Source organism: Pecten maximus, chromosome 1 (assembly GCF_902652985.1).
Source record: "Pecten maximus chromosome 1, xPecMax1.1, whole genome shotgun sequence".
Lineage (NCBI taxonomy): Eukaryota > Metazoa > Mollusca > Bivalvia > Pectinida > Pectinidae > Pecten > Pecten maximus.
This window is the reverse complement of record NC_047015.1, coordinates 56,863,432-56,878,580: the sequence shown is the minus strand read 5'-3', so window position 1 is coordinate 56,878,580 and position 15,149 is coordinate 56,863,432. Positions and strand designations below refer to the sequence as shown.

At 34.9% G+C, this 15,149-nt stretch overlaps 1 protein-coding gene across 1 annotated transcript; it reads left to right on the top strand.

Annotated features, from left to right (window-relative positions):
- Positions 1-224: 224 nt before the first annotated feature.
- LOC117338986 (sodium- and chloride-dependent glycine transporter 2-like) lies at positions 225-11,860 on the top strand. Its single transcript, XM_033900354.1, has 13 exons — positions 225-433; positions 1,002-1,133; positions 1,242-1,563; positions 2,228-2,360; positions 2,608-2,742; positions 3,693-3,796; positions 4,181-4,305; positions 5,462-5,574; positions 6,232-6,360; positions 7,689-7,785; positions 8,746-8,846; positions 9,457-9,627; positions 11,410-11,860. Exons 1-13 carry the CDS (start codon positions 244-246, stop codon positions 11,545-11,547), a joined length of 1,890 nt encoding a protein of 629 aa, XP_033756245.1. The 5' UTR covers positions 225-243; the 3' UTR covers positions 11,548-11,860.
- The last annotated feature ends 3,289 nt before the right edge of the window (positions 11,861-15,149 follow it).

Genomic DNA, 15,149 nt, shown 5'->3' with positions numbered 1-15,149 from the left:
TCTTCATGTAAAACTGTTTGTTCATATTTTGAGAAAAACTTTAACACCAAACAAAAGTGTGACTATATGTGACAATAGCTGTAAGTATATATATATATATCATATATATTAATAATGCTGGGGGGGGGGGGGGGGGGGGGGGGGGGGATAAAATATTTGTATAAAAAAAAAACAATTACTCACCTCAAAATCACTTGATTTTATTTTCAGGTCGCAGAAACGGTTTTGGGAAGTCATTATAATATGGCGATGTCAACAAGTAGCGAGGAAGAAAAGGCACAGCTTTCCACGTTTGTAGAATCTGACGACAACGAAGATGAGGAGAGAACTGTATGGTCTAAAAAGATTGAAGGATTGTTGTCCTTAGTTGGACTTTGTGTTGGACTCGGAAATATGTGGCGGTTTCCTTATCTTTGCATGCGCAATGGCGGCGGTATGATAATATAATGACTTACAAGGGGAGATGATAAATAATCAATTACTGGCTTCTCGCACTTTAGAAAGGTTTAACGAAAACTGAAGGAGAACATAATTTATTAAAATTAATAATCATTATATTTATTCCCCGAGGGAATAAGTGTCATGAAAGTGAAACAATGCATAATTTCCACACAAGATTTGTTTTCTCTGAATAACATCTTCGTCATAAACCTAAAATATTCCAATGAAGGTATAAAAAGGAATGTAAGTAATGCTGTGCTGATACAATGGACACATACCATCGATACTTATATTGATATTAGAACAAAAGGAGACGAGTTTGTGGATAGATTTAAAGGATATGTTCCATAAAAACAAGTTATATAAGACCAAACAGTCATGATTACTTAATATTTCGGATTAATTAAACAGTTTTTGTTACCACAAATATTTCTGAACAACAGTGCGCCATTCTTTTAAGAAATACATTATCCACATTACTATATCGAATTTACTGATCAATTTAAAAGTGATTAAAGATGCTTTTTACTTTTCTTTTTTGTTTTGTTAAATTTTTACAGGAGCGTTCTTGATACCATTCATATTATGCCTGCTGCTGTGTGGATTCCCAATATTTTTCTTGGAAGTGAGTTTGGCTCAGTTCACTGGCAAAGATGCGTTGCATACCTGGGAGGCCTGTCCTATTTTTCGAGGTAACTCAAATCTTGTCTAAAAATAAATCCGTTATACAATTCTGCACACCTGTATATATCCAGATGTGTAAATGTCTACAGTATTTACGTTCCAACTTTTTTTATCAGGTATTGGACACGGGATGGTCATTGCTACGATTATTTTGACCTTCTATTACAACGCTAATACAACATGGATTATGTATTACCTTGGAAGCTCCTTCACCTCTCCCCTCCCCTGGAGAAGCTGTGACAATGATTGGAACACGGAATACTGTATCAGCACAAGGCCATCGAATATCTTGGAGCAGGTGTCTAACATTTCCAACGTCTATGTGTCCAACGGAATCTCGATGACCGAAAACATCACTGGTCGACAGTCATCAAATTTGACGAATCCTGAAACACATATGAAACATGAGTATGTTACTTCAGAAGAGGAATTCTGGCAGTAAGTGAATCTGATATGTTACATAATGAGCGATTAAATCTGATACCTAATGTTGATATTATGTGTGTGACTTACAAAATAAAACCATAACCGGAAACGACATATAAATAGTTCCACGGCTGATAGCATTCGCAATTTCGCAATGTCAGAAAATATATCTTCTCACTCCATTTACAGAAGAAATTAAATATGCAAAACTTTACTTCGCCAAACGTGGCTTTATGTGTATGAGTAAGTGTGTGTACAGTGTATTGTGCCTTTCTTTGATAGGAAGTTCAGTTATTTGAGAAACTTTTTCTGGAACACCTCCAGATTTATCGGACTGAAGAAGTGTTTTCAGTTTAAATGCAGATGAAATAATTATATTCGCGGCTGTTGAAACACCCGAACATTGCGGAATTATTACTATCGCGAGAATGTGTTGAAGTACAGTATTTAAGTATGTCCGTAGTTAAATAAGTACGGTTAACAAATTCATTTAATAAAAAGCGCATTCCCGAATCCAAACCACAGCAGTTTTCATTAAAAGTTTTCATTTTTATTAAAAAAAAAATGGGTATTGAATTGTTTGAAAGGCATATACTGCATTTTTTGTGAAAATGCTTAAGCTTTATGTTCTAAAATTGATATATTTAACAGCGTGGATATCATTGTTCTGCTACAGATACAAAGTTCTAGAGATGTCTTCTGGAATAGATGTCCTTGGACACATACCTTGGCACTTGGCTGTCTGCTTCCTCGCTGGTTGGACGTTAGTGACTCTATGCCTAGTTAAGGGAGTTAAGTCAATGGGAAAGGTAATAAGGTCTCACACAAGTAACCTGAACTCTGTTAATTCATACGTTGAACTACACCTCGGCCAATGATGTCTAAATCGGTTTCCAAAAAAGATGATAGGACACTCTAGCATTTGTATCTACAGCCAATTATCAAAACTCATGATAAATGATATCTACCAATCCTTAAGTTACGAATCTTACAAGTATTAATGGCATATAAGTATTTGACATTGTATTTTTGTAATGATCACTTTGCAATTTACAGGTAGTTTATGTAACCGCGACATTACCATATATACTGTTGACGGTTATCCTGATAAGGGCTAGCTTCCTACCAGGGGCGATGGATGGGATCCTGTTCTTCTTGACTCCTGATTTTGAGAAATTAAAAGAGCCTCAGGTACGTTTGTGATTTTCATATATCAAACGTCACTTTCACTATGTTATTTACATTTATAGTAAAATTTCTGTATAGTATTGTAGCACGACAGAATTGGGAACAACAAGCAGAATATGTTTCGTTGAAAAACATACAGGCAATGGAATTCATCAACATTATAATAAAATACAGTAATACATAAATGGCATATGCATAAAACATAATGACATACTATATAGAATAATGACGTATCAAAGGCAATTATGATATCAAAGAAAATAATGACGTATCACAAAACATCATGACATACCATATAGCATAATGACATGTCATTTAGTAACAATATCGTTATTGTTAGATACATATAGGTATGCTTGTCTAACTACAATATATAATGTAAGCATTAAACATTAACCTTGACAACACGAAATATTCACAAGTAAGGAAATGAAAACAAAAACAAAAACATACCTGCTATGGTGACAGAGCACATGCGCATAACAAAACATCTTCAAAACAGCCAAAGTGTTCTCTGTACATCAAACTCCAAATCCAAATTCCAAATCACGAAACAAACGTTGTCATGAAAGGCATGCACAAATGAATGTCCTCTATATTTGATAGGGATATTAGCATTATTGCAGTACTGCCCGGCCTGGTAGGTTTGGGTTGAAGCAGTGTTTCACTCTCTCTGTCCGGCCAGATTTATACCTTTTCTTCAGGTTTAGGTGGAGGCAGCCTTCCTCAGGTTTAGGTGGAGGCAGCCTTACAAGTGTTTTATTCACTCTGTCCAGCCTGGTGTGTATAAGTAATATTTTTCAGGTTTGGGTAGAGGCAGCCTTCCAAATGTTTTACTATGTCTGTCCGGCCTGGTGTGTATAAGTAATATTTTTTCAGGTTTGGGTAGAGGCAGCCTTACAAGTGTTTTACTCACTCTGTCCAGCCTGGTGTGTATAAGTAATATTTTTCAGGTTTGGGTAGAGGCAGCCTTACAAGTGTTTTATTCACTCTGTCCAGCCTGGGGACAATTGATCATAATCGCTAGCTACAACAAGTTCCATAACAACTGTTACAGGTGAAAATATATTTTGTAACCAAAACCTGAAATATATATGTGTATGTCTGCTTTTATCCTTTTGTATCATTAGAATCATCCAAATCAAGAGACAATACAATAAACTAAATTATGTTAAGGCTGTTTTGTTATTCTGATCGAAATTGCAGACTACTCATACATGTATTAGCAAATATTAACTTCATGTGTAAATCGCTCATAACATCATTCTGTCATCGATTTTTCAATTTTGATTCGGGACGTAAGCTATTGCATACCTGTCGGATTTTCTTCTTTTTTTCTTCTCTTTTTTTCTCTCTCTCTCTCTCTTTTTTACTTGTAGAAATTCAGAATGCCTTCATGTTTAAACGCTTTTTACATCACATTGTTCTTCATTTCTTAAAGGGACTCTATCCTGCTCACAATCTTGGGGGAAGGAACGAGTATATACGGCGGCTTCGTCGTGTTTGCTGTGATTGGATACATGGCCCATGACGCTAATTTACCTATAAGTACAGTGGTGAAGTCTGGTAAGTCACTTTTGTCTTACGTAAGAGGTACTTATTGTGCTTCAAAGTACACGTCAGACAATATCACTATTTTATTCTGAATCCTAAATCACAATTACTTCAAATAGAGGTAAGTATGTCTCAAATGGAAACATTTCATCAAAATATATGTATCCATGATTCATTTGGAACTCAAATGCATTATGAGGGAATAGTAACATTTGAGACATTATTAATGAATAACATCGTTCTTGAGAACTTCTTCTAATGTAATTTGAAGGAGTAAGCTAGCCATTGTATTACATTTTTACAATGAAATATCGGGAAATTAATCATTCTGTAAAAAGTTACATTTTTTCACTTTCACTTTTTTCTTCGCTTTTTAAATTCTGATTTGACCAATCAGAACGACAATGAGAAAATTAGTATTTGCATATAGCTCTCCGACATGTTACATGATATGGAGGCCTTACAAAAGAGAATAATACCAGATTTTCCGACAGAGTACGCATCTTCTTCATCGATGGCATCCGCCATACCCATATGATATTCAAATATGGATTACGTGACATTCTGAAAATGAAATCTGGGGTAGTAACAACCGAACCATTCTGCATATCAACAAGTATCGATCATGTCTGACTTCATATTACATAAGAAAATAAAACACTTTCAACTGAGATCAAAAAATCATTTGTTTAAAGATTGAAGCCTTTTTGACCCCTGTGATCTTTAATGTAGGCCAAGGTTATTCTTCACTAACCTGCATCTCTCGAAAACTTGCGTCAAAGGTTATTTTTCACTAACCTGAATCCCTCAAAAACTTGCGTTAAAGGTTATTCTTCACTAACCTGAATCCCTCGGAAACTTGCGTTAAAGGTTATTCTTCATTATTCACTAACCTGCATCTTTCGAAAATTTGCGTCACTAGTTGACACTTGAAAGGAAAATCTCGAGAACTGAAAAGAGATGCTTTAGATGTGATGTGAATACACATATGATGAATGTTTTCATAACCATACAGTCTGAAACGGATAACATAAAAAAGTTTTGTTTTGTTAATAAACTTGCTGAGCATAGATTGGTATCTGACACCTCAGTTCTAATTTTGGTTCAACTCACACACCACAATCAAGAGAGTGGACATGTTTTTTCATGATATCTTCTTTTTATACAGGACCTGGGCTATGCTTTGTGGTCTATCCCGAAGCCCTTGCTAAGTTACCCCTCCCAAACGTGTGGTCAGTCATGTTCTTTCTGATGCTACTTTCCGTAGCATTAGATAGCCAGGTATGTGATTTTGCATGCGTTTACTTTGTTTTCTTTTAAACAGATTTTATTTATTTTATGACAGTTCCAAAACAAGTTATTCCAAGTTATACTTATCATGTCGGCCTTTTTACCTTTCCACGTTCAATCGGAGAATCGAATCCGAACCGCCTAAATGCTTATCAATGTGCCCCCTTCCCGACCACTTTTACTGTTTTGAAATGGGAACCATGCAAACATGTTCCTTTCAAATCTATGATAATAATGGATCAAAATTTGTTTGAAATAACAAAATATTGATGATAGTATATGATTTCGAATATATCAAAAACAGTGGGCATGTTCCACAATTTTAAACCTGACAATCGACCTTTTAGTCGGCCGTTATCATATTCTGTGTTAAATTGATTCAATTTGAATATTATATAGTTAAGAGGGTTTTTTTCCCCAACGATACATTCCACGGTTTTGCAAATTGATCTAAGAAAAATGTGCATTTTAAATGGGAAATTGCATTACTCATTCAGCTGATGCTTTATTTCAAGTTGTTCAAAATGTTATAAATTGCATTCTCGAAAATTGCGGAAAATAAACTGACATAATTCAACTCACTTCAAATTTAATGACATGCATTATGTTTTGTTTATGTTATATTTTTTTGTTTTATTTTATTTTTAGTTCGCATGCGCAGAAATGATTATTGCGGCGATCACGAATCATTTTCGAGTCCTGCGGAAGAGACAACTTTTAGTAAATGTGTGCGTCTGCATGACCTGTTTCCTATTTGGGCTTTTCTTTTGCACCCAGGTTTGGAACATTTTCTTATTATAATACTTAGTTGATTGTCATTTTGAGAGACATGTGACGATGATCGTTAATCTTCGACTAAATAATCTTTGCATTACATTATCTGTATGTAGAATACTATGGTGTTGCTATGGTCATACATTTATATGTATTTTCTTATTTTACTGTAAATGAAATTATTGTTATTTTTTTTGATAAATTTTATCTAGGCATTTGACCATCGGTGCTCGGAAAAGGTTAAGTTCCCGTTTGCTGTCAAAACAAATTGATATATATTACGACGATAAATTGTTGACATAAAATGCTTTGAAATAGTTTCGAGTGGCGGAATTTTTGGTCCTGTGCATGCTTAAAATATCATAAAAAAAACACTATTTGGTGCCATTATAAAGTTAAACAGTTATCTCAGAGTTTTTTATCTTAGGAAAACATTTTAATGAATATTTTTTAGAATGCATATCAACAGTTTTAAAACTAAGAACATTTTTCATGGCGCTGTGAAGTATTTTAGGCACGTTAGTGGCCTAGGGTTGCCATAGCCAGTGTGCCATGTTTTTAACTCATCTGAATTGCGACATTCTTGAGAACATTCACATGTACGTTACGCTATTATGACATCCACGATTGACTTATGCAACTTCCAATCCAGATTTTGACATTTTTCTCCAATATTGTAAAGTTTGAATTGTACTGACTTAGAGGGCTTATGCAACTTCCCATTTCATTTAAGGTTTCTGTCAACTTATTTTGAGTTTCGTCATTCTCCTCAAAAGTATCCACACTGACGAATCCTAGAAGGATGAAACAGTTGTATATGCTTTGCTCTACAGCTGTTAAATCTTAATTTGTGATGTTAAACAAAATAAAATAAACTAAACTGTGCTAACACATCATGTTCTTTAGTTATATATTTCAGTAAACAATGTCTTGTTTATTTTCAAGCATAATATGTAAACAAAAATAGACCAGCATTAATTGATATATATATATATAAATATATGCAAAAAATAACAAAACCAAGACTTTGCAGCAAGGCCTTTCTGTCCTCTTAGGAAGAAGCCTGAGAGGGCAGAAAGGCCTTGCGACAAAGTCTTGTTTTGTTATTTTGAATATGTTTACCTTCGACATATTTCTTTTTTCTATATGCTATAAATATATATGTATGGCATATATAAAATACAAATGCAATAATGTGTAATACACTATTGTAGAAATCGGTATTGGAAGACTATGGAATTCTAATTCATCAGAGAAAACATGTTGATTTCATTAATGTATATATTTGTATGACTCTGCCAACGAGTAGCGAGTATCAATTTGTGTTGTAGGCGGGGATATATGTCTACCAGCTGTTGGATTGGTATGTCGCTGTGTCCTTGCCTGTCCTTGGTTTTATCGAGTGTATGATATTTGGATGGATTTATGGTATAGTATTTCTTAATGTTTGATGAAAGAGTTCCTGAACATTCATAGGATGGTGTTGTCGAAACATGCTCTATCATTAATTGATAGTGTATAACAGTTTGTTTGCATAAACATAGCATTATATTTTGTTAAACTGTGTTTAAAAGTATTCGGTTTAAATTAACAGATATGTCAGATGAAATTTCGTTTTTGGGCCTAAGAATAGGAATTTTATAATTGTCTCTTTGACACCCGTTCTCGTATGACCATGGTCGCTGTTGTCTCCTTGACACCCGTCCTCGTTTGACCATGGATGCTGTATCTCCTTGACACCCGTCCTCGTATGAATATGGTCGCTGATGTCTCCTTGACACCCGTCCTCGTATGACCATGGCTTCTATTGTCTCCTTGACACCCGTCCTCGTATGACCATGGCCGCTTGTGTCTCCTTGACACCCGTCCTCGTATGACCATAGCAGCTGGTGTCTCCTTGACACCCGTCCACGTATGACCATGGCTTTTAGTGTCTCCTTGACACCCGTCCTCGTATTAGTATGCCCGATGGTGTCTCCTTGACACCCGTCCTCGTATTAGTATGCCCGATGGTGTCTCCTTGACACCCGTCCTCGTATGACCTTAGCTTTAAGTGTCTCCTTGACACCCATCCTCGTATTACCATGGCCGCTGGTGTCTCCTTGACACCCGTCCACGTATGACCATGGCTTTTAGTGTCTCCTTGACACCCGTCCTCGTATTAGTATGCCCGCTGGTGTCTCCTTGACACCCGTCCTCGTATGACCTTGGCTTTTAGTGTCTCCTTGACACTCAACCTCGTATGACCATGGCCGCTAGTGTCTCCTTGACACCCGTCCTCGTTTGACCTTTGCTGCTGGTGTCTCCTTGACACCCGTCCTCGTTTGACCTTTGCTGCTGGTGTTTCCTTGACACCCGTCCTCGTTTGACCATGTGTGTGTTTTGCAGGGGCAGAGCGATTTTCAAGAGATGTTTATATGATGCTTGGTCGAGGAATTCCTGTATTTGTACGGATATGTTGGTGTTTTGTAAATCCTATCGTACTCCTGGTAAGTTTCATCAAACTGCATTTTAGACTGAATTCATTTCTAGAAATAATTGTGGCATATCTAAAAAAAAAAAAAAAAGTCACTTTCAAGTTTTTGTTGTTTTTTTTATCGATAAAATCGGTCTATATTACCCGGAGCTTACTTATTTGACCTACAATTAATTTTCATGCGTTTTCTTACGAAATTGGTATTTTTGTTTTTGGCCGTACTTTTGTGGAGATTCAAATAATGCCTTCTTATTACATTTGAAACATGAATTCCGATCAAAATTTCACATATCATTTAGCTGACACACCACAATATATCCATATGCGTCCTATGTTTCCACAGCGGTAGAAATTTTGGTAATGGAGTTACTGTATTATTGATTAATATTTTTTTAAAAACATCAAAAAACAACAACAACAAAACAAACAAACACATTTTTTTAACAAGATAAAAATAAAAAAAATTAATTAATTAATTAACAGATAAAAATAAATAAAATAAATTTAATATATTGTTTAAATAAAAAAAATCATCATGTTTCCCAACATCTAAAAACCATCTTCAATATTATTTTAAGTGAAATTTAGTATTTTGAGTTGTATTTCCTTTCTGATATTTCCAGGTACTGTTCGTGTTTACATTTGTTTCGTACAAGCCGCCTACCTACGGGGATTACGAGTACCCGGCCTATGTTAACCTGGTCGGGTGGTTTATCGGGTTACTTCCTCTCTTCCCCGTGGTCATCATAGGGGTATTGACTGTACTGGAAACTCCGGGTGGTTCGATACTAGAGGTACGTATTAATGATAAAAAATGTATGATGAAAATAATAGATATGAAAATGAGAAAAGAATCTACAAGATAAAGAAATAATTACACATTCGCAAAAAAAAAAAAATTAAAAAAAAAAAATTAAAAAAAATTAAAAAAAAAAACAAAACAAAAAACAAACAACAAAAAACAACAAACAAACAAACAAACAAACAAAAAACCAAGAAATATCTTTTAAAAAGATAAACGGCATAGTTCTAATGCTGGTGTTTATAATGTAAAACTGATGGTGAAATAAATTAACAAACTAATTAATAAATGCGCAGTTTCAGCACGGAAGCACGGATAACAAAATTATATCAGTTTGAATCATTTTGTGTGATGATAAGACTACATTTGAATCGGGAATATAATTTCATTAATCTGTCATTTGAAAAGATACATCCACTTATTCAGCTTGCATTCAATCTTAACCTTGTTTCGTCTTTAACTGCATATTTGCATTTTGCATTTACCTCTACATTGACCAATCACATACTTCATCTTGACCAGTAACGCCACCTGTCGCGTCATATCCGGGCCAAAGGAATATTATACGGCTATGCCGAAAAAATGTCTGATGAAAATAATAGATATGAAAATCAGAAAAGAATCGACAAGATAAAGAAATAAGTACAAATTCGCAAAAAAAAATAAAAAAATGAAATAAAAAAATTACAAATCTTTATCTTTAGTAGGGCGTGATTTTTTTCCTGATTACTTTGGATTATATTTTGCTTGGATTTGTTCGAAAAACTACATCATACTGCCGACATGTGAAGGGAAAAAATCCAACTCAACGTGAGATCGACTAAATATTAACAATATGATTTTTTTTACAAAAATGCCCTTAAGAAGACCATGAGTTTCGGAAGAGTAAGCTATTCTGCTTCACCGATAACCCTTTGAAAACCTACGTCAAATCGGAAATGAAAACTAAAGTGGTGACAACGGAACCACTAGGCATATCAACATGCATGAGACACATATGGCTTCATATCACACAAAGAAACATACTTCCAAGTGAGATTCAATCTAATTAAAATCTAGATCCTCATTTTCACTGCGTTACATGAAGATCTAACAATATTCCATAAGGGGTCACGTTCTGATGACCTTTGTGATATGTGTATTTCACTTTCAGTGCGAATTGTCAATTTATCAATGTCATCGAAGCAAACCATTTCGTCACAGCTTTCACCTGAAGCAAACCATTTCGTCACAGCATTCACCTGAAGCAAACCATTTCGTCACAGCAATCACCTGAAGCAAACCATTTCGTCACAGCATTCACCTGAAACAAACCATTTCGGCACAGCATGAATATAGCTATATGCTTTGTGGGTCGAAATGAATTGAAACAAATTGACCGACTATGCAAGCTATGCACTCTATTCATGCTAGTTCGCACAAAAAAATCACTTCCAAGATTCTGGAAGTAGTCATTTGATTGGCTAATCCAAAAGGTCACCCTGACGTGACTCCTTATGGGATGTTGTTAGATGTTCATGTAACGAATTAAGAGTGATGATCTACATTTTAATTAGACTGCAGTGAGATCCTGCATGTCTTCCATAAAATTAACAGCACGTCAAGCTTCAAATCTCACAAAGAAATATCATACTTCCCAATGGAATCACGTATGCCTTTCATAGATCTAGTGTTTTTGTTTGTTTGTTTTTTGTTGTTTTTTTTTTGGGGGGGGGGGGGGGGGGGGGGGGGGGTGAATTGTATCAATCTTTAAAAATATTATATTTATTTTCAGAAATTTAAAGCATCATTTCGACCATCGCCGTCCTGGAAACCCGTATCTTCAAAATATGCGTTGGACTACAAAGTTGACAGGACGTTACCACTTGGTTTCTGGAAGCAGATGAAAGCTAACGTTTTCGGAAATCAATGACAGATCTGCTAGACCAATAGTTATCAGTTTATATATAGCTATTAATGTTTATAGACCATCTTGGTGTTAAGAAAAATGATGAATTTTACAGACACATCTCTTCAGAGATTGGCACATAATAAGCTAATCATTATTTATATCATAATCTACTCGGTATAACAAGAAATGACACCACACGGCAGGCGAATGAGGAAGGCCTTCCTGAAAGAGTGTGAATTAGTATTTATTCATGAAATTTTCATAATCAGAAAAATAGCATTGAATGACATTCTTTTAATATATATATATTATTGCCAATTAGATTGAGACAAAGGAAACTTTTTTTGTTTTTTTTTGTTTTCTTGTTTTTTTTGTTGTTTTTTTGTTTTTTTTAAATTTTTGTTTTTTTTTTTTTGTATTTTTGTTGTTGTTTTTTTCAACTCATGGACGCCCTCTCCCATCATACCAATACATTACATGAAATCATTGAGATTGGCATAAATATAAAGTAGATCTGTAGAATAGAAAGAGTACAACAATACATATCAAAATATATTGCTGGATTTGATGTAGTGTTACACATATCAGAACACAAACGAGAGAAGTTTTAAATCCAACACCGAACCTAAAGCATTTAAACTTTGAAACATATTTAATCTTTCCAATTCATACAATTTGCATAAGAAGTGAAAGACATTCCTGAAAGGAAATATACAGTAAAATGTACGTGGAACCCGTAGATATACATCATTAAGAACTAGTGTGGGTTAGCAAAAAATATCATAGCATAGAAATCCATAAAAATGATATACATGAAACTCTACACCATGAAAAACCAATGTGGAGTATTAAAATACATAGATACGTTATGAATTAAACTAGCTTGTTGCTATACATCTAAAAAGGCCGATAGTGGCTAAACAAAAACACCTGTGTGACCATACCATGAAAATACACGTACGTATGATAAGCATGTAATTTAAAATTCCCGCGTTTCGCAGAATAGCGGGAATTTACTGTCCTATGTTTTTCGCGCGCGATATTTAGCGCGTGTAAGGTGTGCTAGGTAGGGCAGCCAATCAGAGGCTGAGTACGTGTAAGATAGTCACGTGAGGGTACACAGGCGCTCGGGCGAAGTATATCGTTGTGTAGTCATTCTAGCCGCGGACTTCTAGGTCGTGACAAACTTTCATTCAATATTGTTGTATATATTGTTACGGAAGAGTAATATAGTTTCGTAGTTTGTTTTGCATTATAATACCAGGCATTTTGTTTTGTTAGAAATCCCAGCATATATTAAGAAACCTGAAGCATAAGAGCTGGTGCACCTCCTTTCTCCGTTAAAAAAAACGGTTTTAAGGTTGGGTGGCTCGCTTGGTTTTTCATATTGTATTATTAGTAAATGGAGAGAGTGAGAGAGTTAAGAATTTACCGATGGTTTGTTTACATAAAATTGTGTTGTGTAATTTTGGAATGTTTTGATTGATTAAACGCCGGCTCTATCGTCCGCTCGGCTCAAATGCACATAGTGGTTGTGTTGTTCTGGAGTGCTAGGGTATGCAGGAGAATATAGAGGACCGTATTGCTCTTTAGTATGACATTAAAAGTCAAAATACAGTTAACAAAACACCTCCACAAGGACAGGTATACTTGTAAAAAAATATTACTTGTGTCTTCAAAAACAGATAATGCAGATTAAAACCAACTGCTAAAGAATTGTTCAAAAGAATAGAGAATTATAAATATTGGCCAATATGCATAAAATATATTACGGTTGACTGATAAGAGAAACCTCTGTGTCCCCATCTTCGCTAGCCAAGGCTTCTGATTACGTTACACTCCACGAACCTTCGTGGAGTGTAACGTAATCAGAAAGCCTTGGCTAGCGAATCGAAGATGCTATGTCCCCTGACATGACCCACCTCATCCTCTCCGAAACGATAAGGGACTCCGAATATAGGGCGCAAGGGACATAACTCTTATGACTCTGTCGAGGAAAACCATACAAATACGGAAAATATTATTAACGATTTTGTTTATTTTTTCAAGTGCATAAATTAATTCCTTGAAATCACTGAATGAGAAGGGCAAGGGAGTGATGTTTTATATTTTAAGAATATTTTTAAATGTTTCATATTTACTCCGGAAGTTTACAATGATATTTCATGGTACATTGTGGCAAAGAACTGCTACAACAAGCCTAGGATAACATTTCAGATCACCAATTGTAATCGGCTTGTGTCTGTCATCGTGCTTCGTACGTCCGTTAATAATTAGCATTTTATGCTTCTTTACAAAATAGCCTTAGCCAGTTTTAACGAAATTGTACAGAAAACTGCCACAGTCAAATATATCAAACACAACTTTTAATTACGTGGTCTCTAAAGGACCGGTCGAAATGGATTTCGTTATATCCAGATATACTGGAAACAATTACTTTTCATATACATGTATACCCGGTAGATGAAACCTTTTGAAGGCGTATCAAAATGGTGAATTTTATTACCCTAATATCTTATATTTCGGAAAGACAATTCGGGATAGGCCTATATTTTGTTCATTTCCAATTTGAAGTATTTCAAACTTGATTGGCGAGTTCCATATATATAATGAATAGTATAGAATGTATTGCCGAGTGATTTAACAAACCATTACTTCCATTTACAGTAATAGCTTGGTTTAACGCAATTATTACACAATATAAGGAGTTATTGTGGTATGAGACCCAAATCCCGCAGTAATATGTCCGCAGTGGTGGTAATCTATTAAATTTGTTTGAACAATTTGTTGTCTAAAGCGCCACGTTTGTTCCTACGAAAGCATATTCGGTCCATTTTGAAAAGCAAAATAAAAATATGTTCTCGTTAAAACGCATTACTTATCCCGTTAAAACGCGATAATTATCTCGTTAAAACGCATTAGTTATCTAAAAAACGATAGTTATCCCGTTAAAACGCGATAACTATATCAATAAAACACGTAGGTATGATTTTATCTCGTTAAAACCAATAACTACGCGTTAAAACGCGATAACTAACTCGTTTTAACGAGATAATTATCGCGTTTTAACGACATAACTAACGCGTTTTAACGAGATAATTATTGCGTTTTAACGAGATACACTAAAACACAATGTAACTAACGCGTTTTAACGAGATAATTATCGCGTTTTAACAAGATATGTTTTTTTTTTATTTTTCATTTCAAAATGACCCCAATAGGCTTTCGTATATTCCTTAACCAAGCAAGCAACATTTTTTTTTCTTTTATGTTTTTATTTTTATTATTATTTTTTTTTTTCAATTTACAATTTGTGTCCATGGTAACTTCTGTGTGTTTTTGAATGTGTACAAATCTGCACTCACATTGTTGATGTTGAGGACATGACCGTGTTCAACATTTATATGAAGTAGTTAAAGCTTCCGTTTTCAGAAGATTGAATTTCACCAGCCACGATATTTACTCCAAAATAGAAAGTCAAAAGTCGAATGCCAAAAAAGGTCCCTTCACGGCTTCCGTAGACAATTATTTAGATATTTTACAACTACATAACGTTCAAAAACGTTTAATCTAGTAAATTAAATACTGCAATTGCTCTATGACGCTGAAACTTGCTTCCCTCT

Excerpts from the sequence above, each read along its gene's own strand:
- LOC117338986 (XM_033900354.1), top strand. The coding sequence starts at position 244 with ATGGCGATGTCAACAAGTAGCGAGGAAGAAAAGGCACAGCTTTCCACG. Across the intron at positions 434-1,001 it reads TTGCATGCGCAATGGCGGCG|GAGCGTTCTTGATACCATTC; the intron begins GTATGATAATAT and ends AAATTTTTACAG. Across the intron at positions 9,628-11,409 it reads CGGGTGGTTCGATACTAGAG|AAATTTAAAGCATCATTTCG; the intron begins GTACGTATTAAT and ends ATTTATTTTCAG.